The 23,483-nt window shown below is 42.5% G+C and overlaps 1 protein-coding gene across 2 annotated transcripts in view; it reads left to right on the forward strand.

Annotated features, from left to right (window-relative positions):
• The window catches only part of LOC147899450 (ABC transporter C family member 14-like), a 66,317-nt gene that overhangs the window by 18,348 nt on the left and 24,486 nt on the right, over positions 1-23,483 (forward strand). For both annotated transcript variants that reach the window (XM_087377846.1, XM_087377847.1), the window contains 2 exons: positions 1,959-2,173; positions 2,450-2,755. In XM_087377846.1, coding sequence (XP_087233972.1) covers positions 1,959-2,173; positions 2,450-2,755 — 521 coding nt within the window. The remainder of the gene's footprint in view (positions 1-1,958; positions 2,174-2,449; positions 2,756-23,483) is intronic.

The raw sequence follows: 23,483 nt of genomic DNA on the forward strand, positions 1-23,483 counted from the left end.
TTCTCACTTGAATGAATTCAATATTATTTTCAGTCAGCTTTAGGCTCAGAAGATGAATTTTGATGCGGAGACTAAGGCAATATTTCTCTTATGTTCATTGCCATCCTCATGGGATACCTTCCGTACAGCTGTCAGTAACTATGCACCTGGTGGAGTACTGATGTTGTGAGTAGCTTGTTGGCCAAGGAGACCACACAGAGAGGGACTGAGGAGCTGAGACAGGAGAATGGGAGCAGAGGCAGGGAGCTGGGAGGGAGGCGAGGAGCTGGAGAGTTGAGCGGGGGGGGGGGGGGAGAGAAGGAAAGGGAGATGAGGGAAGGGGCAGTAGCTGAGGAGCTGAGACAGGAGAATGGGAGCAGAGGCAGGGAGCTGGGAGGGAGGCGAGGGGCTGGAGAGTTGAGCTGGGGGGGTGGGGAGAGAAGGAAAGGGAGATGAGGGCAGGGGCAGTAGCTGCCAGCAAAGCAGGAGGTCTGGGAGAGAGGGAGGGGCTAGGAGAGACGAAGGGGTGGAGGGGAAGGGAGAGGGGAAGAGCATAGGGAGCTGAGAGGAAGGGCAGACGATATGAGAAGAAAGATAGAGAGAGCTGAGCTGTGCACTGAGAGGGAAGAACAGAAGGGAGACTGAGTGGAAGGAGTACCAGGGGGGGAATGACAGAGACAGTTGATAAGTGCTTGTAAGAAACACTTGCAATGCATGTAACAAATGAGTTCTCACTATGATTGGACTTGGGTTGTCAATAATTAAGTCCAAAAAAGGCTATTATTCAACATCTGGCTGGTTTTGTAGCACCAACTGATGTAAGGTCAATGCTGGCAACTTGTCAATTACCAGAACCACTGTTGTAATGATGATTGGCACTCCTTGATGAGAAAAAGGCACCGGAATCTCTATTCACAAGTATGACATGATCAGCATTGTTGGCAAAGTTCAATTTGAAGAACACGTACAACGACATGGAAAGAGTATTTGAACAAAGCATGCTAAGTGCACGTCAAGAAAAAGGCCAATGGATTGCACAAGGCAATTGTGTGTATGGCACACCAGTGAAACAATATTTTTGAATAAAAGTAGTCGAAGTGTGTGATGCATGTTGTAGAAGCAGGATTGATGTTCAATTTCCATCTTGACCCTAATGTTCCGAGTCAGAGGGCTGTGAGTGTGTAGCCAGAAGTTTTAAACCATGACACCCAGTAATTGGTTATTTTTCTTCGGTTTACTAAGTAGCAGAATGTTGATGAGTTCAATTTGCATGTTGCTGGATAGAAGCAACCTTTGTTTGGTAGGTATCAACAGGATTGGAAGAGATGGTGGTGTATATCTGGTCTCTGTCTTGTGTTTGGCTCCATAAACATCCTTATCTGAGGTCTTCTTGTCTGGGAGAATCTCCTCATCGTACTTAGACAACGTAATATCTAACTGTGCTGAGCCTAAGGTTCTTGTATTTGCAAAACTTAATACATCCTCTACTGGTACTCATGCAACTGGGCAATTGTAGTGACAAGCAAGTAGTTAGCATCTTTATTTTTTCTCTTGTTAGTTGTAGGATTACTGGTAGTCTGAGATACTGCTGTGCTATTAGAATCATCATGAAATAGTGGAGAAATGATCTTTCTTGAGTGCCAGGGTTTCTTCAATACCTACTTGTACAACTAAATGATGATTGAGAGAAGATATAAAATTTTATAGTCCTTGATCCTGTCCATAATTATGTTTGTAGGATTCTTGTGTTTTACGTGGCCTAAGCACCATTTCTGTACAATACAACCTGTCATTTTTCTGCTCAGAGCCTCATTTCGAACCTTTTTTATTACAATTTAAAACCATGACTGTATGGGCTTTCTCTTTTATCAGAAAGGTGCTTGTTTTTCTGCCATAATGATTTTTAATAGAGTTTCTACTATTGACTATATCATGCTTTAGTTTGATTTTGTTCATATGATACCTCTTCTGACATGCAGAGATAGTAAGCCTTGCATTATCGTATGCCCTTGGACTCAATGCAGCCCTATACTGGACAGTGTGGCTAACATGCACAGTGGAGAATAAAATGGTTTCGGTTGAGCGTATTAGGCAGTTCACACATATACCAAGTGAAGCAACCCTATCCATTCCAAACTGTCTACCATCACCCAACTGGCCCATGACAGGAAAGATAGTCTCAACAAGATTGAAGGTATTGTTAGAATTATGTCAAGTAACTTTTTCACAATACTTATTCTAATGTAGGTGATTCAAAATCCTCTTTTATTTGAATGAAATCTGCTTCCTAACATTTTCTGTTTCTTTTATTGCTTTAAAAAAGACACAGTCTAGACCCTTCGGTTTTTGCTTTGCTATGATCTCATATTGCCTTTTACTTCTCAAATTTCAGGTGAATGTATATAGGTCAAGAACTAAAGAGTTTGTCTCACATGTAGTGCCTTCTTTGTGATACTTTTGGTTTCTTCAGCTGCGATACCGTCCAACTACACCTTTGGTTCTGAAAGGTGTAAGCTTCAATATAGAAGGTGGGGAAAAGGTAGGCGTTGTTGGAAGGACAGGAAGTGGAAAGTCCACACTTATTCTAGCACTGTTCAGGCTAGTAGAACCTGCTGGTGGCCAGATTTTAATTGACAATGTTGATATTGCAACTATTGGACTGCATGATTTGAGGAATCGACTGGGGATCATTCCTCAAGACCCTGTTCTCTTTGAAGGAACCATCAGAATGAATGTGGACCCTCTCGAAATCTACACAGATGAGGAAATTTGGAGTGTAAGTCTTTTATGCTTCTTTACTATTTACAATCCTGCAGAAGACTCATTGGCATGTAAAAAATGATTACATTTCTGCACGACCTCTTTCTTTCTACAATGGGCTTGCCTGTGTGCATGCAAGCAGATGTGTTAATGTAAATCTCTTTCTTTCTCCAACACAGCAGGAAATTATAGATATGTAGCACAATTCATAGGTTTGACAAACGTAGCAACAAATCTATGAACACATTGTTACACTCATGATTGCTATACATGATTGCTACGTGTGGAAAAAGAAAGAAAGTTTATTAACATCTATGAAAGACCGAAGGATCAATGAGACTAAAAAAAAACAAGGTACAATGAAAGCTAAAAGGCGGGGGTTTATTAACGTCTATGAAAGACCGAAGGATCAATGAGACTGAAAAAAAACCAGGTACAATGAAAGCTAAAAGGCCGCCGGGGGGGGGGGTAAGGTTATTAAAAACGGGCACCCATACCCAAGGATGATGTTGACACGAGAAAATAAATGATCGTGTTGTCGCTGAGAGAGAGAACCCAAATGTAAAGGACAACAAGGGGAGGTCCCTGGCCATGGTCAATAATCAGCGATCCATCCAAGTGATCGGACCTGTGCTTTTTGTCCGTGGAATCAACTCCACTGGTCGGCTGAGGATAGACAAGATAAGCTCTTCGAATAGCAGCTCTAGATCTGGTGAGGCCTGGCATCATCAAGGAAGAAAAATAGTGATGGATTGCTGCTGTTGTTGCTCAGCATGAGCAGACTATCCAGGCCTCTCCCCCCTCTATATTCTCCGAGAGGAAGCTGACTTTAGACAAGTGCTAGCGCCACTCTAGTGGTCTATCTTCCCACATCAGTTGTAGAGAGGAGATGTCTTCAGTCCTCATGTGAATGTCCATCTTCATGCACTTGGGGTCTCTACTACGTCTCATCACTGCTTCCCCTCACTCATGTCACCGCTGAAGAAAAGTCCATGATCATCCTTTGACAGGGCTTTGACGATCCCTCATGTGCTCTCCTCTGAACTTGTATGAGATGATCTCTATGTCTCTGGGCCTCGAGAAGAAAATGTCCACACATCGCTAATCAAGATGTGCCAAAAACTCTCTGAGTGGGCCAAAAGCGTTACTGAAAAGACAATGATGCCATTCATGGATCATATAAAGTGCAGATCCACCTCTCATGTGGGATGCCCTCTACCTGTCCTGTCTCAATCCGTAGCCTGTGAGAAGATACCCAAAATCACCCAATTGAGATCCTTAGTGCATGTGGGAGATAAATCTCAGGGTGGCCTGTTACTTCGTCAAACCCCTCCTCTGAGATCTGTAAGTAGTGAGTCAGATGAGAGAGAGAGAGAGAGAGAGAGAGAGAGAGAGAGTGGAAAAAACCGAGATGCAATGGAAGATAAGGGATAGGGCCACTGAAAATGGGCACCCATACCCTAAGGCTGGTGTTTGAAAGAAGAAAATACATACATTGCACTATCACTAGTAAAAGAGAGAACCCAGAATTTAAAAGATAATGATGGGAGGCCACTAGTTGGCCACTAAGTTAGCTATCCTTTTAGGAGGCTAGGCCTATGTATGGTGTCCATGGGACCAAGTCCACCACTCGAATGAGAAAAGAAAAGATGGTCTCATCTGACAGTGGCTTTGGATTTAGTGAGGCCGGTGTCGTCGAGGAACGAAATCAGTGATGGATCACTGCTCTGTTGATCAGCATGCCTACACTGTCCAGGCTCCCTTGTCTTCAGAAGCCTCTAAGATAAAGCTTGTCATCTGACAATTATATATATATATATATATATATCATGGTCAATATATATGTGGATTGTAAGTGTCCATTGTTAGAATTATTGATAAATTCTAGGCAGTGACCAATGTAAAGTCAATAAGTGGGTTAGGGGCACTTTTCCCTCTTTAGAGGTTTTTCCCCCTAACCGCAGTTAGTTCACTAACTATGGTTAGTGAAGGATAAGGTTTGTCACTAGACAAAACCTTATGGCCTCTTTGTATTGTTTTACTCTCTCTTCTATTGCATATTCGACCTTTAGCTCTCACACTTTTTTGCTTCCTGCTCTCTTTCTCTCTCTCCGTTTCCATCATTTAGTATCATAGCAGCTTGAAGTCCTAGACCATCTTTTCTCTTGCATCTGTTAGCTCCCACAGCTCCCAAACATTCTATACCTACAAGAATCCTACACATCAACTACAAGCCTCTGTTCGTGCAAGTTAACCAGCAACTCACGTTGTTGTCCGTACAGACGTACGGTGGTCTTGTGCCGTACCACTTGCTCCAACCAGCAACTCACGTTGCTATCCGTATAGACGTACGGTATCTTGCGCCGTACCACCTGCCGTGCAATCCGTATAGCTCTGCCGTACAATCGTACAGACACTTCTGTCAGCCGTCCGTATAACATGCGCAGAGCTGTCTGTACAGCTTGAGCGTGCATCCGCACAATTGAAAGCAGACCGCCGTACAGTTGACCGTACACCTGCAACAATCTGTACACTTGTTCTATGTGATGTCCGTACTGCTTTTGACAGTCCTTCTGTACGTACCTGCAATAGCTCCTCTATCAATGCATATTTGGCCATACAACAGTATAGCCATCCGTACTATTCTGATCAATTGTACCTACACTGACTTCTATACCTACGCTGACATTTGGGCCGTACAACTCTCATTAGCTGTCCGTACAGTTGTACAGTCCGTACCGTATGGGCTGTTCTAGTATTTCTATAAAAGGGTGCCTTGGTTTGGAGAGTTCTCATTGCACGTGAATCTTGCAGGTGTTTTTCTTTTGTCAGGCATTTGTGCAGTGAGCCATTTATTGGTTGTGGATTCAAGCAAGTGCATTTTGGGATTTTGGGTGTGCTCATTTGCACACATTTGCAGTAGAATTTGGTTCTTTTGCAGATAAATTGCAAATTGGGGCTTTCAGTCAATTTGCCCCTTTAGAGTTGCAATTTCTTGCAAAAATTTGGGGCTTTTTGCTTTACACTGCAATTTCTTGCATTTTGGGGACTTTCAGGCAATTTGCCCTCTTTTGGATGCAATTTCCTTGAAGAAATTGGGGCTTTTGGCATTCTGATGCAATGTGGCAGTGTACAAGCATTTTGGGACTATTGCGGGTAATTTTGGACTCATTTTGAGTAACATTGCAGACATTGGCAAGTTTTGCAGTGTTTTTTTGGTAGATTGAGAGCATTTGCAGGATAATTGAAGTGCATTTTGAGCCTTTGATAGGCTATGACAATATTTGCCACTGTGGGCAGATTTTTCCTTGCATATTTTACTTGTGCATTTTACATCCTGTGCATTTTACATCCCAGGAAGGGATTTTACTTGGTCCGTTGGCTGTATTTTTTGAGATTATTTGGTGAAAATGGCTCAGAATAACCCCAATGAGGTGTTCGGAGTACTCACACAGGAGGATAAGTTGGATGGCACAACCTACTCCTTGTGGTGTTTCATGGTTAGCAATATCTTGGTTGGTAGACATCTTTGGGATTATGTCAATGGAGATGAAGCAAGACCAGATACAGCAGCTACACCTGTCACTCCTACAGCTGGAGGCAGGGGTAGAGGTGCAAATGCAGCACAAGTAGTTGGAGCATCCGCTCCAGGAGCTCCCACAATAGAGCAGAAAAGATGGGACTCTAGAGATGCACAAGCTCTTTCAGTAATTTCTCTTTCTATCAAGAGGTTCATTATACCTCATATATGGTCATGCAAGACATCTATGGTAGGTTGGGAGATACTAGAGAGTATGTTTGCAGCAAGAAATGATGTCAGAGTTTCCTTTCTGAAGCGAGAGCTTTCCCATACGCATATGGATGAGGGAGATTCCATGAATTCTCACCTCACAAAGCTTCAAGACTTGTGGAAACAATTGCTGAATATTGATGAAGCCATTCCAGATTCAGAGATGATCACCACCACTCTAAACTCTCTTTTTGAGTCCTATCTCGGTTTCCACACCTTGCTGAATTTGTCATTGAGGGGGGACAGCAATCCTCTCTCTTTTCACGAGTTGATAGGACTTCTGTTGCAGGAGGAGCAGACACACAGAAATATGGCAACCCGGGCTGGCGAGCATGCCATGCTTTTCAAGTTCAAGCCCAAGGGTAAAGGGCAACAAAAGCCACATGCCAATCAGTCCACAAATCACAATAAAGCTGATTCAAGACAGCCCTCTTATAAGGCCAAGGGTGATACAAATAAGCAGAAAAAGAAGAGCATCTATCATTATTGCAAGAAGCCAGGTCATTATATTGGAGAATGCAAGAAGCGCATAGCCAAAGAAAAGAAAAGGGATTCCGATATGGCTGTGTCAGATGCATCAGCTCCACATTCTCATGATGGGGGAGATGTTGCAGCCAACTTTGTGGAAGAGCACTATGCCTTTTTTTCTTGCACTTTAGATTTTTCAGTGGGTAGTTCAAATGCTACAGCCACTAATGATGATGATCTATATACTTTCTTGACTTGCAGTTATGATCCTTCAAAGGATGCATGCTCTCTTAGTGTTGATGAGACACTTCATACTTGGTATTTTGACAGCGGTGCTTTAAAGCACATCACTTCCAAGAAGAGTCTGTTTGTATCTTTGCATCCTCCACCCACAAAAAAGAAGGTGACTTGTGCCAATAATTCTTATTATTCAATGTGTGGAGTTAGAGACATTATTCTCACATCCACTGATGGCACAGATTTCAGAATTTTAGATGTTCTCTATGTGCCAGAGATAAAGAAGAATTTGCTTTCAATCTCCTCACTCAATAGAGGAGATTTCAGGTTGTTTTTTATGATGACAAGTGTACAGTCAGAGACAAAGAGAATGACTATGCTTTTATGTTGTCTGGCACTTTGTATCGGTATCAGGGTCTTTTTCAGCTTGATCTATATGAAAAAAGATCCGATCTTGCATTATCACTTAGCACTCCCACTGCTGCGATGCAGAATGCGGAGTTATGGCATGCCAGGTATGGGCACATGAGCTATGGCAGCTTAATGACACTTCAGAAGCATGATATGGTTCGTGCATTGGCTCCTTTGGAGTCGCCTCCTCCTCATGCATGTGAAGGTTGCATCCTTGGAAAGATGCATAGACTTCCCTTCAAGAAGGATGGTGCAGTGAAAGCTACACGAAAATTACAGCTTATTCACAATGATGTCTACGGTCCCATGAGGACACCTGCTTTTGGGGGTTATCTCTATTTTGTTACAGTTATAGATGACTTCACCAACTACACTTGGGTCTATGGTCTCAAGGCAAAAGCAGAAATGTTTATGCATTTCAAACACTTTGTGGCTATGGTTGAGAATGAGACTGGACTCAAGGTGCAGACACTTGGCGCAGATCAAGGGGGGGAGTATATGTCTCATGAATTTGAGACATTTTTGAAGGAGAAAGACATCACGCATCCGCTTACAGTGAGGCTTACACCTCAACAGAATGGCAAGCTGAGTAGAAGAATCGCACTCCCATGGAGATGGATAGATGCATGCTCATAAGTGAGAAGTTGCCTCACATGTTTTGGCTTGAAGGCCTCATGTATGCCAACTATATTTTGATACGAGCTCCTACAAAGGCTTTGAAGACAATCACTCCATATGAGGCATGGCATGGGAGAAAGCCTTCAGTGGACCATTTCAGAGTTTTTTAATGTGTTGCATATGCCCATGTGCCTGCGGAGTTTAGACACAAGTTGTCAGATAAGGCACTCAAATGCATTTTTGTGGGATATAGTTCACAAAGCAAAGGCTATCGTCTCTACAATCCTGCTACACGCAAGATTTTTGTTAGTAGAGATGTTATATTCTCTGAAAATTCAGCACATACACATACTTAATTTCAAATTCCAGCTTCTTCAGATGATGTGTTTGAGGGGATGCTTCCTATAGCATTTGGTTCCCCTGCTGAAACTCAAAATTTACAGCAACCTCCTCCAGATCCACATGTCCAAATTCAGCCACCGGCTGATTTAGTACCATCTCAGAGTGTGGATGAAGTTGTCAAGCAAGAGATTCAAGAGATACACGCAGCCAAAACTGTCCCGAATTGGTTGCTTCAGACTCTCAAGGAGAGTAGGCTTGAGGCTCCATTGCCTGGCAAGACTCGTAGTGAAGTGAGGCATGCAAGGGGGACTCCTTCAGTTGAGACAGCTTATGCAGGGACTCTTCTTGATGAAGAGAAGCCTGACTCTTTTGAAGAAGCAAAGGATAATGTGCATTGAATGCAAGCCATGCACAATGGGTTTTGGGCATTGATTATGAGGAGACATTTGCTCCTACATCCAGGATGACAACCATCAGAACTGTTATTGGCATGGCTGCACATTTGGATTGGAAAGTCCATCAGTTGGACATAAAAACGGCATTTTTAAATAGAGACTTGTTGGAAGAGGTGTATGTGAAACCACCTTCAGGCTTTGCGGTATTAGATGATATACATAAGGTATGTAAGCTGAATAAAGCTTTATATGGCCTGAAACAGGCTCCCCATGCTTGGTATGCAAAGATAGATGCCTTTCTGTCCAGCAAGGGTTTCAGCAATAGTCCAACTGAAAGCACCCTCTACATCAAGAAGGATGAGGGGGAAATCTTGGGCATCATTCTTTATGTAGATGATCTACTGCTCACAGGTCCAAATGGTGATTTCAAGGCTGAATTGAGAGCCACATTTGACATGTCAGATTTGGGCATGTTACATTATTATTTGGGGATCCAATTCATTCAAGAGAGAAGTGGTATCATTATGTCTCAATCGAAGTATGTTCAAAAACTCTTAGATAGATTCAGGATGCAAGATTGCAAGCCTATAGCTACTCCCATGGAGCCAGGGCTGAGGTTTACAATGTATGATGCAGGAGAATCTGTAAATGCCACACTCTACAGTCAGGCGGTTGGATGCCTCATATATCTGTGCAATACACCGCCCGATATTCAGTTTGTAGTATCTCAGGTGAGCAGGTATATGCACAGCCCAAAGACAACGCATTGGCAGGCTGTAAAACACATCTTCCGTTACTTGCAAGGCACAAAGTCTTATGGCTTGATGTTTCCCAAGGGGAGTGACTTGCAGATGCATGCTTACAGTGATTCAGATTGGGCTGGAGACTATGACACTAGACAGTCCACCAATGGTAATTGTTTCTTTTTGGGCAAAGCTTGCATTTCTTGGCTGAGCAAGAAGCAATCTACTATGGCTACTTCCTCGTGAAGCTGAGTACAGGGCAGCTTTCGCAACGACAGTTGAATGTGTTTGCTGCGTCGTTTGCTTGCTGATCTTCATCTTTCATTGGAGGGTCCTTCTCCGATTCTCACTAATAGTCAAAGTGCTATAGCAGTGGCAAAGAATCCTGTGTTTCATGCTCGCACAAAGCACATTGAGATTCACTATCACTATGCCAGAGAGAAGTTGCATGCAGGAGAGATAAGTATGAACTATGTGTCAACACATGACAATGTTGTAGACATCTTCACCAAAGCACTTCCACGTGAGAAGTTTGAGGCATTTCGCAGTGCCTTGAACTTATCTCCTTTTGATGATTGATCATTTCCTTGTACATGACATTGGCACTGCAGGGGGGTGTTAGAATTATTGATAAATTCTAGGCAGTGACCAATGTAAAGTCAATAAGTGGGTTAGGGGCACTTTTCCCTCTTTAGAGGTTTTTCCCCTTAAAGAGGTTTTTCCCCTTAACCCCAGTTAGTTCACTAATTACGGTTAGTGAAGGATAAGGTTTGTCACTTAGAAAAAACCTTATCCCCTCTTTGTATTGTCTTACTCTCTCTTCTATTGCATATTCGACGTTCAACTGTCACACTTTTTTGCTTCATGCTCTCTCTCTCTCTCCGTTTCCATTATCCATCTGAGGTTGAGTTTATCGAGTTGTGCATTGTGACTGTTTGCTATGTCTAGTCCCCTGCTGCCTTGTCTTGGTTCATCGGGGAAATTGAGTGATCTTTCTTTGATTGGGATCTGAAGGTTCCTCTTGTGCTCTTCTTTGCTCTCGTATGAGCTGATCTCTCTGTCTCTAAGCCTTAAGGAGAGAAACAACCACACATCATTGATTCGGGTGTGCTAGAATTATTGATAAATTCTAGGCAGTGACCAATGTAAAGTCAATAAGTGGGTTAGGGGCACTTTTCCCTCTTTAGAGGTTTTTCCCCTTAAAGAGGTTTTTCCCCTTAACCCCAGTTAGTTCACTAATTACGGTTAGTGAAGGATAAGGTTTGTCACTTAGAAAAAACCTTATCCCCTCTTTGTATTGTCTTACTCTCTCTTCTATTGCATATTCGACGTTCAACTGTCACACTTTTTTGCTTCATGCTCTCTCTCTCTCTCCGTTTCCATTATCCATCTGAGGTTGAGTTTATCGAGTTGTGCATTGTGACTGTTTGCTATGTCTAGTCCCCTGCTGCCTTGTCTTGGTTCATCGGGGAAATTGAGTGATCTTTCTTTGATTGGGATCTGAAGGTTCCTCTTGTGCTCTTCTTTGCTCTCGTATGAGCTGATCTCTCTGTCTCTAAGCCTTAAGGAGAGAAACAACCACACATCATTGATTCGGGTGTGCTAGAAACTCTCGGAGTGGGCCCAAACCCCTATTGTAAAGACAATGATGCCTCCACAAATCTCATAGTACATATAGTATTTGAATAATTGAACCTCCATCTCTGTCTCCCACATATCACATAAAGTGCAGATGGTCTCCCACGTGGGATGTCCTATGTCCGTTGTGTCTCATGTGTGAAGATTCGCAGCTGTCCAGTCAAGATCCTCCACACATGGGAGATAAATCTGATTATCATCCAATGTTTCGGTAAACCTCTTCTCTGAGATCCATAAGCAGTGATCTCTATACAAGCAGAGTTTAACTAAAAGCTTAGTAGGTGCTAACCAAGTCCTATATGTGTGTAGCTGCAATAGATCCTTTGGGTGAGTGGTTTTGGCCTTAGTAGAGTAGGGCACCCGAAGAGGATTATATCGGTGTCCTTCTCATAGACTATGTGCATCAACCGGTGTCTACAGCTAGAGGTGGTCGCCTAGACCTTCGAGAGAGAGGCATTGGGTGGAGTAGCAAGAGGTCTCACCTATAGACTACCCTTCATCACGGATAGATAGACCAAGAGAGACTATGAATTGACCCATGGTTGGAGCATATTGGAGGTGTCACCGCTGTGTAGAGAGAAACCTCAAGATGATACCGCACTGTCCATGGAACTACCCCATAGCACAGAGGATTGGCAAGAGGCACTTTGGGTTGCGGCTCAAACCCAAATGACACAACATGACTTTGCTTATGGCATTGTAGCCTGGTTGATAGAGGGGTGTCATGCCAATTAGATCGAGATGATCTCGCCAGCCTACATGATTGTTGGTCAGACGATTTTTTGATCAAGGTGCATGACTCGATCCTCTATCCAGTCAGCAGCCTGCACCCTCACTTAAGGATGGTGTTTGGGAGACGGTCCATCATACTGCTTGGAATATCTGGGTCACCCATTGTCGTTTGGTGATGGGAGGCCAGCAAGTGCCTCCAGCAGCCACCGTCATCGTTTGCAATCTTGTAGGATATCATGTATACCTTGTTTGCCACATTGGAGTGAGGGATGATGGGATTCTCGAACAACCATAGGAAGACGTACTCATTTCTGCAAGGCTTGGCTTGCATGTGTATTCTAAACATTCATGGATCAAGGCTTCCATTGGTTCTATAGCCCCTCACCATGGTTGTTGGCCTGTGTTTCTGAGATTTCCTAGGCAATGAGCTGGGTTCTTCAGAAGCAAGCTGGATAACAACAACAATTTTCCTTTACTTTCTTCCACTCCAATGCACTTGCAACTTTTAGTAGGCTGATCAATCATGTGTTGAGGACATTTTTTATCACGTTTTCCATCATTTATTTGGATGATTTACAGAAACTCCTTAGAAGAGCATCTACTGCATGTGGAAAAGGTAATGAAGAAGCTGTGTGAAAATTGGGTGTACACCAACCTAGAAAAGAGTGGGTTTTGCAAGATGTCTTAGATTTGTAATTTCCAACAAATGTCAAAGCTATAGTGACATGGATTGTCCCTCAAGCAGTGATGGAAGTCAGAAGATTCCATGGTCCGGAAGTTTTTGAAAGATTTTTCTAGGCAGTCTTGGAATGTTGAATTCTGCAGTGTAACAGTTTATGGTTCTAGTGGTTTGAGTCTTTTTAATAGACATTGTCTATGATGGCAATGTACTTGTGTTTCACATCATCAATGATGTCAGGTGTGTGTTAACTAAGTCATAAGATAAGGCTCGCTCCTTTTCTATAAAAGCATTGTAATCGGTGTATCCATGTACCAATCAACATCTCCTACTTTGCAATATGGTGTCGTCTCTCATTTTCTCATTAGTTCTCTCCTTTAGCATTTCTCTCCGCCATGGTGATCCAAAGTATACACCCTCCACAGCTGGCACATGCTTCCACATTTGGTATCAGAGCATAGGCTTGTCCTAGCTCCCTTGCATCTATCCTTTGATTCAGATCTGCCTGCCAGTTTGCCCAAGGAGCTTGCGTGACTGCTTAAGATCTACCTAGCTTCTGCCGCGGTGGCAGCAATCTCTTGGAGATCCGTCCTGACTGTTCTCAGCGAATCTGCCACCATACAGCAAGAATCTTCCCTGATTTGCCATCCTTTTGACTGGTTAACATTCCTCTACTTGGCTGACTGTCACATAGCTGCCGCCTGACCTGCCGGCCATCTTCTAAATCTGCCCCGATTTCTGTCTACATGGCTGCCCCTGGTCCATTTTTTGTCTTCCTTAGGCTGCTGCCTGGTGCTTCTCATCTGGCTGACCAGTTCTAGGAGTAAGTTACTTTGCTCTAATACTCAGTCAAAATCGTGGCTCATTTCAGATCAATGGCTGGCCCCTTTTCTCTTCCTTAACTGATGACTGCACTAGCCCCAGCTATTGATGGCTGATTCTTGACCATTTGTCCTTATCATACTAAGGTGTATTTGCTTGCAGCTTCTTTACTTCAAAATGGCTTTATCAGCATTTCGTCTCCCAATAAAGTAGCTTCTTTTAATGCGAGAAGACTATGGGAGATAGTTTCGAATGAAAGGAAGCTATCTTTTAATGCGAGAAGGACTACAGTAGATAGTTTCTGACGATGAGGAGGCTTCTTCACCAAAAATCATGGAGTTCAAAGCGTGGAAGCAACGCAATCAGCGAGCACTTTTGCAATCATTGGGCTTGAGCTTGGGCTTGCTGACTCTCTTATACATCATATCGACTTCAAATTGTCTGAGAACGAAGTATGGAACAAGCTGGAAGGTATTTCTGGAAATAAAATATCCAACTATAAGGTCTTTTGAAAGCTTCAATATTATGATCAATCATCATCTAGTTGAAATGTACTCCAATCATTAATCAACTCACAAGTCTTAAAAGTGAGCTTGATGGTGAGGATAGGATTGTGAGAATGAAAGGAAGCAGGAAGCAAGTGTGAGCAAGAGCAAAACATAGAGTGTGCAATAGAAAGATAAGGTGGGTACAAGTGAGAGGATAGTTTTGTCCAAGTGACAAAACTATACTAACCCACTAACTGTGGTTAGGGGAAAAATCCTCCTAGTGAGGGAAAAGTGCCCCTAACTCACTTATTAATTACATTGGCCACTGCCTAGAATATGCCAATAATTCTAACACCCCCCGGTAGTGCCAATGTGATGTACATGGAAGTGATGAATCACCAAAAGGAGGTAAGTTCAGGGCACTGCGAAATGCCTCAAACTTCTCACGTGGAAGTGCTTTGGTGAAGATGTCTACAACATTGTCATGTGTTGACACATAGATCATACTGATCTCCCCTGCATGCAACTTCTCTTTGACATAATGATAATGAACCTCAATGTGCTTCGTGTGAGCATCAGGATTCTTTGCCACTACTATAGCACTTTGACTATTAGTGAGAATTGGAAAAGGACCCTCCAACAAGAGATGAAGATCAACAAACAAACAACGTAGCCAAACACATTCAACTGTCGCTGTGAAATCTGCCCTGTACTCAACTTCACATAAGGAAGTAGCCACTGTAGATTGTTTCTTGCTCAGCCAAGAAATGCAAGCTTTGCCAAAAAAGAATCAATTATCACTAGTAGACTGCCTAATGTCATAGTTTCCAGCCCAATCTAGGCCGCTGTAAGCATGCATCTGCAAGTCAGCCCCTTGGGAAACATCAAGCCATAATATTTTGTGCCTTGCAAATAACGGAAGATGTGTTTTACGGCCTGCCAATGTGTTGTCTTTGGGCTGTGCATATAATTGCTCACCTAAGATACTGCATACTGAATATCGGGCCGTGTATTGCACAAATAAATGAGGCATCCAACAACCTGGCTGTAAAGTGTGGCATCCATTGATTCACCTGCATCATACATAGTAAGCTTTCAGTCCCGGTTTCTATAGGCTTGCAATCTTGCATGTTGAACCTATCTAAGAGCTTTTGCACATACTTGGATTGAGACATAACAATGACATGCTTGCCTTGTATGAACTGGATTTCCAAATAGAAGTTTAGCATGCCCAAATCTGTCATGTCAATTTCAGCTTTCAATTCAGCCTTGAAATCTGCAATTATTTCCTCATTTGACCCTGTGAGCAGCATGCCATCTACATAAAGAATGATGACCAAATATCCCCCCCATCCTTCTTGATGTAGAGTGTGCTTTCCATGGGACTGTTGTGTAACCACTTACTTGCCAGAAAGGCATCAATTGGCATACCATGCACGTGGAGCTTCTTACAGCCCATGTAAAGCTTTATTCAGCTTGCAAACTTGAACTGCATTGCCCGAAAGTTCAAATCCAGGAGGTTGTTTGATATAAACCTCTTCCTGCAAGTCCCTATTAAGTAAAGCTGTTTTTATGTCCAACTGATGGACATTCTAAACAAAATTTGCAGCCATGGCAATAACTGACCTGACGGTGGTCATCCGTGATGTAGGAGCAAAAGTCTTCATAATGTATACCCTTTTTCTGAGCATAGCCTTTGGCAACAAGCCGTACCTTGTACCTTTCAATGGACCCATCTGGCTTCCTTTTCACTTTGAAAACCCATTTGGTACCAATGGCATGTTTCCCTGGTGGCAAATTCACAACATCCCAAGTGATTTTTCTCAATGGGCTGCAATTCATTGTGCATGGCTTGCATCCAATGCACATTATTCTTGGCTTCTTCAAAAGAGTCAAGTTCTTCTTCATCAAGAAGAGTACCTGCATACGCTGTCTCAACAGAAAGAGTCCCCCTTGCATGCCTTACTGCACTATGAGTCCTGCCTGGCAAAGGTGCCTCAAGCCTACTCTCCATGATTGTAGCAACCAATTCGGAACTGTTTTGGCTGCATGTATCTCTTGAATCTCTTGCCTGACAACAACATCCACACCCTATGGAGGAACAAAATCAGCATGTGGTTGAATCAAGGCATGTGGATCATGATGAGGTTGCTGTAAATTCTCATTTTCAGCATGAGCTTATGAGCTATGGGAAGCATTCCCTCAAAAACATCATCTGAAGAAGCTGGAAGAGTAAATTCAGCATGTGTATGTGCTGAATTCTCTGAAAAGATAACATCTCTACTCACAAAAATCTTGCAAGAGGCAAGATTGTAGAGACGATAGCCTTTGCTTTGTGCACTATACCCAGCAAAGATAGACTTGAGTGCCTTATCGGACAACTTATGTCGAAAATGCACAGGCACGTGGGCATATGCAACACAACCAAAGACTCTAAAGTGATCCACTGAAGGCTTTCTCCCATGCCAAGCCTCATAGGGAGTGATTGTCTTCAAAGCCTTTGTGGGAGCTTGATTCAAAACATAATTGGCACACATGAGGCCTTCAAGCCAAAATCTGTGAGGCAACTTCTTACTAGTAAGCATGCATCTATCCATCTCCATGAGAGTGCGATTCTTCCGCTCAGGTTTGCCATTTTGCTGAGGTGTAAGCCTCACTGTAAGCTGATGTGTGATGCCTTTCTTCTTCAAAAATGCCTCAAATTTATGAGACATATACTCCCCCCCCTCTGTCAATGCGAAGTGTCTGCACCTTGAGTGTTGTCTCATTTTCAACCATGGCCACAAAGTGTTTGAAATGCATAAACACATCTGATTTTTTCTTTTGACCAAGTATAATTGGTGTAGTCATCTATGAATATAACATAATAGAGATAACCACCAAAAGTAGGTGTCCTCATGGGACCGCAGACATCACTGTGTATTAGCTGTAATTTGCGAGTAGCTCTTACTGCAACATCCTTTTCTGAGGAAATCTATGCATCTTGCCAAGGATGCATCCCCCACATGCATGAGGAGGTGACTCCAAAGGAGGCAATGCGTCAACCACAGCATGCTTTTGAAGTGTCATCAAGCTGCCATAGCTCATGTGCCCATATCTGGCATGCCATAACTCCGCATTCTGCATTGCAGCAGTGGGAGTGCTCACTGAAAGTGGAAGATCGGATCTTTTCTCATAAATGAAAAAAATCCCAATACAAAGTGTCAGACAACATCAAAGCATAGTCATTCTCTTTGTCCCAGACTGCACACTTAGCATCATTAAATATGACCTGAAATCCTCCTCGATTGAGAGAGGACACTAAAAGTAAATTCTTCTTTATAACTGGCACATAAAGAACATCACTAATTCTGAAATTTGTGCCATCCGTGGAGGTGAGTATGATGTCACCTACTCCACACATTGAATAAGAAGAATTGTTTGCACATGTCACCTTCTTTTTAGCGGGTGGTGCATGCAGAGATGCAAAAAGACTCTTCCTAAAAGTGATGTGCTTAGAAGCACCACTATCAAAATACCAAGTGTTTAGTGTCTCATTGACATTGAAAGAGCATGCATCCTTTGAAGGGTCATAGCTGCAAGTCAAGAAAGCATACGAATCATCCTCAAGAGTGGCTGTAGTATCTAGACTAGCCACTGGAAAATCTGAAATGCAAGACAAAAAGGCATAATTCTCTTCCACAAAGTTGGCTGTAGCATCCCCTCTATCATGGGCATTAGGAGCTGATGCATCTAAGACAGCCAAACCCGAATCCCTTTTCTTCTCCTTAGCTATTCACTTCTTGCATTCACCAATGTAATGACCTGGCTTCTTACAGTAGTGACAAATGCCCTTCCTCTTAGACTTCTCTGCATCACCTTTAGCCTTATGAGAGGGCTGTCCTGAATCAGCTTTATGCTGATGTGTGAGCTGATTTCCATGTTGCTTTTGCTGTCCTTCCCCTTTGGGCTTGAACTTTGAAAGCATGGCATGCTCGCCAGCCTGTGTTGCCATGTTCTTTCTTATCTGCTCTTCCTGCAACAAGAGTCCTACCAACTCGTGAAAAGAGAGAGGATTGCTGGCCCCCTCAATGACAAATTCAGTGAGGTATAGAAACCGAGATAAGACTCAGAAAGAGAATTCAGAGTGGTGGTAATCATCTCTGAATCGAAATGATCTCATCTATATTCGGCAACTTTTTCCTCAGATCCTGAAGTTTTGTGAGGTGAGCATTCATAGAATCTCCCTCGTCCATATGTGTATGAGATAGCTCTCTCTTCAGGAAGGAAACTCTGGCATCATTTCTTGCTGCAAACATGCTCTCTAAAATCTTCCAAGCTGCCTTCGAGGTCTTGCAAGATCGAATGTGAGAAATGATAAACCTCTTGACAAAAAGAGAAATAACTGAAAGAGCCTGTGCATCCTGTGAATCCCACCTTTTCTGTTATGCTGTGGGAGCCACCAAAGTAGCAGTTGCTGCTCCTACCACTTGTCCTGCATTTTGACCTCTACCCCTACGTCCACCTGTAGGAGTGACAGGTGTAGCCACAGTTTCTGGCCTTGTCTCATCTCCATTGACATAATCCCAGAGATGTCTGCCAACCAAGATGTTGCGAACCATAAAACTCCACAAGGAATAGTTGGTGCCATCCAACTTATCCTCCTGTGTGAAGACTCCAAACACCTCATTGGGGTTGTTTTGAGCCATATCTGCCAGAAAACTAAAAAATGCAGCAAACTAGATGAGTAAAATCCCTTCCTGGGATGTAAAATGCACAACCAAAGTTTGCCGAAAATTCTGCCCAAAATGACAACTGCTGTCACAGCCTATCAAAGGCTTGAATTGCATCAAAATGCTCTACAAAGGCCATCTGCAAAAAATGGCAAAGGTCTACAATGTGACTCACTCTGAGTCCAAAACTGCTTGCAAAGCTTCCAAATAATATGCCAACTGCCGAATTGCATCCAAAATGCAAAAGCCCCAAATTCTTGCAAGAAATTGCACCTGAAAGAGGGAAAATCAACCTAAAGCCCCAAATTTTACAATTATCTGCGAAAGCCCCAAATTTTGTCTGCAAGATTGCAAGCAGAGTCAAAAAGCCCCAAATTTTTGGAGCAGATTGTGTAACCTGACTGCAATGCCTGCTCCAAGTGTGCTCCTAGAATACAAGCCAAACAATGGTTGTCTGCAAAATGCACCTGTCAAAGATCACCTGCAAGGAAGAGCCTATGCGCAAGTACGTCCTGTACGGCCAGGTACACGCAATTGGAGTAAGAACTGTACGGTTGTACGGCTGATGGTGTACGGACACTCAACGTTGTACAGACCAGCTGCACGGAATGTCTTGCAGATATATGACGGTACGGACTATCCGACTGGTATGGATGTGGAGCAGAATAGTTGCAGCGGTACAGACTGTAAGCAGGTACAAAAATGTACGGGTGAAGTTCATACACCTTACGGAGGACGAGCTCCCACGTGCGGGAGCTGTAGAGATGGTGCTCCACGGACTGCTTCATACTGTACGAAATGCTGCACGCATACAGACGGAATGCGGCAGTAGCAAGAGCAGGGGGTAAGGAGCAGGTCCGGGAGCTGCCTGCTCTGATACCAAATGTGAGAATGAAAGGGAGCAGGAAGCAAGAGTAAGTAAGAGCAAAATGTAGATGTGCAATAGAAAGATAAGGTGAGTACAAGTGAGAGAATAGTTTTGTCCAAGTGACAAAACTATACTAACCCACTAACCGTGGTTAGGAGGAAAAACCTCCTAGTAAGGGAAAAGTGCATCTAACTCACTTATTAATTACATTGGCCACTGCCTAGAATATGCCAATAATTCTAACAAAGATGGCAATCCTAATCAAGAGTATTAAGAATGTAACTCGATTTCAGTCTTCCCTTGAAGTACTTCAAGTTGCGTCAACCACATTTGAAGATATGGTGGCCTTATTGCTTGAAAAGATCATAGAAACAAGCACAAAAACATTAGCAAATGAATAAATGGGTATTGCCCTTGTATCTTCTTCAAAATGAAAGGATGGAAAGAAGATTCAATGCCAATACCTCAAATGCTTTGGTCACAAGGAAGCATTTTGCTTCAAAAAGAAGGAAAAGAAGCAACATGCTGGAAGAAATGGTGTTAGAGGGAGAAATAGACAGCTAGGGAGGATAAAAAACAAACATGGATACAAGGGAAGATTTGACAATACAACCTAGACAGTTTATTCATGTTGCACTTCCTCTCAAATAGGCTCAAAGGATACATCATAGAGAGCGAAACTCAATCCTGGATCATCTCCTTGATTCTCTCAACCAGCTCATTTTGTTGTCCACTTGACATCACAACTTCGATCACTCACGTAGACACACGTTGTGATCACACACAGACACACGTAGCCTTGATATGTTCAAAGCTGTGTGAATGAGGCCTACGCAGGGACTAAGAGTTTGAAAAGTAATATAAGGAGAGATTTTCTATTTGGTTGACAATTGAAAGCTAAGCTCCTCTGTCAATCATACTCAACTGCACGGTATACCATATACATAGTACTTAAAAAGCATAATTGGTGATCTTGGTGCCCACCTTGGTATTAGAAGATGCACTAGTTGAGCACAAAATGCGTTCGTCGAAGTAATGTGCTGTGAAAATAATGTCTTTGCGTCTATGAACAAGAGCATAGACAGGATAAAATATGAAGAGGGGAGACGAGAAGAGTGGAGATGAGGAGAGACGGCACACCTAGAGAGCACATCACAAATGGCTAACTGTACACTAGATTTAGTTGAAAATGTAGAATATATAAAAACATGTTTAGCGTTAGGGTTAGGGCATCTAATCCTTTCCTTTATAGCACTCTTTATATGTTAGTGCTATGCACATGTAATCACATGATGTTGAGCGTGGTCTCTCAACTCCTTCCTTCAAGATCAACATCATGAAGTAGGCCTTTCCTCAAGATGATGATTCTGGGAAATCAAAGAAGGAATGAGCATTACATTCCATCACATCCCTTTAATGGGACGTCCTTCCTCTGCGTCAAACCAAGAGCTTGTCAGTGTTTCTCGAAAAGCTCTTTACCGACTGGTTTGGTAAAGATGTATGCAACATTCTCTTTGCTATCACAATGCTGCAGTGTGATGTCACCAAGTAACACTCTCTGTCTGATGAAGTGCTCTCTGACATCAATGTGCTTTTTCGTGGAATGATATACTTGATTCTTAGCCAATGCTTGAGCCAATTGATTATCACAGCATATTGTTGTTGGCTTTAATTCAGCAAAGTAATCCGTTTCTGACAATAGTCTTCTGAGCCATATAGCCTCTATGCACCTGTAGTGAGTGCCCTATATTCTGCTTCAGTCAAAGATAAAGAAACAGTTGGCTGTTTATTTGACAACCATGATATAGCACCTTGACCAAGGAAAATTGCATATCCTGTCACCTGTCATTGACGGTAGGCTTTTCTGAATCTTAGTAAGTTTCAAACTCTATTCCATGGGAGTGGCTGCAATCTTGCAATCTGGCATATGAAACTTCTTCAGGAGACTGTCAACATATTTCAGCTAACTCATGAAGGTGCTGTTTGAATCTCTCCAGAACTCAATTCCAAGACAATAGTGTATAAGTCCAAGATCTTTCATGTCGAACTCTGCAAATAAGTCTTGTTTTAGCTTTTTGATGAAGGTATCCTTGCTTCCAGTCACAATCAGATCATCTACGTACAAAAGTGCAATAGTAATGTCTTCCCCTTAAACTTTGCAGTAGAGAGTATGATCTGCATTGGATTTCATGTATCCCAGATCTGCAAAATACTTGTAACTTTTGGATGCTTGCTTTAAGCCATAGAGACTTTTCTTAAGATGGCAAACCTGATTCTTCTTTCCTAGTTAAACATAACCTACTGGTTGTTACATGTAGACTTCCTCATCTAGGCAACCATTGAGAAAAGCATTCTTGACATTGAGTTGATACACATTCCATCTACTGAGTGTCGCCAGTGATATCAAGAACCGTATGGAATCCATCTTTGCTATTGGAGCATAAGTCTCATCATAGTCTTGATTGTACTACTGTGCAAATTCTTTTGCAACTAGTCTGGCTTTGTATCTTTCGATGCTTCCATTTAGATTGTACTTCACTTTGTACACCCATTTGTTTGCTATGGCCTTGTTTCCTCGTGGAAGGTCGCATAATTTCCAAGTATTATTCTTGTACAAAGCATCAATTTCTTCATTCATAGCAGTTTGCCATTCTGGCTTGTCAACTGCGTCTTCGAAGTACACTGGCTCTTATGTAGCCATGATGGTAGTCATAAGAGCATAGTTGGTGGTTTCAACCTGAATTGCTTTGTCTTTCGGAGCATATGTCAATCTGGGTGGAGGTCTGCTTTCTCTAGTAGACCGTCGGAGGAGTTGTGGTTCATCTTGGGGTGCTTCTGGTAATTCTTGCTCTTCGTCATCAATCTTTTCTATAGGTGACTGAGTAATCGGTGTGTCTATCTCCTATGTATTTAAGGTTATCCATTCTGATTCCTCATTAAAGATTACATCTCTGGAGATAATGACCTTGCGGTTGATGGGATCATACAACTTGTATGCTTTGCTATCTTCACTGTAGCCAACCATGATGCATTTACGTGACTTTGTGTCAACTTTTATGCGATGATCGTCATGTATGTGGGCATATGCTATGCAACCAAATATGCGGAGATACCCAATGCGTGGCTTATGTCCAGTGAAAGCTTCATAAGGTGTCATACAGTCACTCGGTTCGGTAGGAAGCTGATTAAGCAAGTAGTTTGTAGTGGCTATTGCTTTTGTCCAATACTGATTCGGAAGATGCTCGAGCATTGTCTGCTAAAGTACCATTCTTCATTTCAGCTCTTGCATTTTGTTGAGGGGTATCTGCACAAGTGAATTGTCTTCAAATGCCGTGACTTCTGCAAAAGTTGATGAATGCTGAAGACATGTAGTTACCTCCTCTCTTTGATCTCATGACTTTGATCTTTCTGCCTGTCTAGTTTTCTGTTTGTCTAGTGTTCTACCATGACTTTGAATTCTTGAAATCTCGAAAACACTTCAATTTCTCTTTCAGAAAGTAGACCCAACAATATTTGCTGTAATCATCGATGAAAGTCAAGTAGTAAAGTGAACCATTGATGCTGCGGGTCTGGGCATAACCCCATACATCTGTATGTATCAAATCAAGAATATCTCTTGCTCGAGAGGTGCTTCTACCGAAGTTGGTTCGCTTTTGTTTTGCCAAAGCAGCATGCTTCACAAACTTTTCAAAAATTTATAGCTTAGGAATCCCAGTTGCCATATTCTAAGATGACATTCTTTTGACCTTCTAATGGTTTCATCTCTATGAACCATTCTTGATGCTTTGTCATGTGAGATGA

This window comes from Dipteris shenzhenensis, chromosome 8 (genome assembly GCF_047967505.1).
Source record: "Dipteris shenzhenensis isolate YYH24624 ecotype China chromosome 8, Dip_SZ_1.0, whole genome shotgun sequence".
In the NCBI taxonomy this organism is placed as follows: domain Eukaryota; kingdom Viridiplantae; phylum Streptophyta; class Polypodiopsida; order Gleicheniales; family Dipteridaceae; genus Dipteris; species Dipteris shenzhenensis.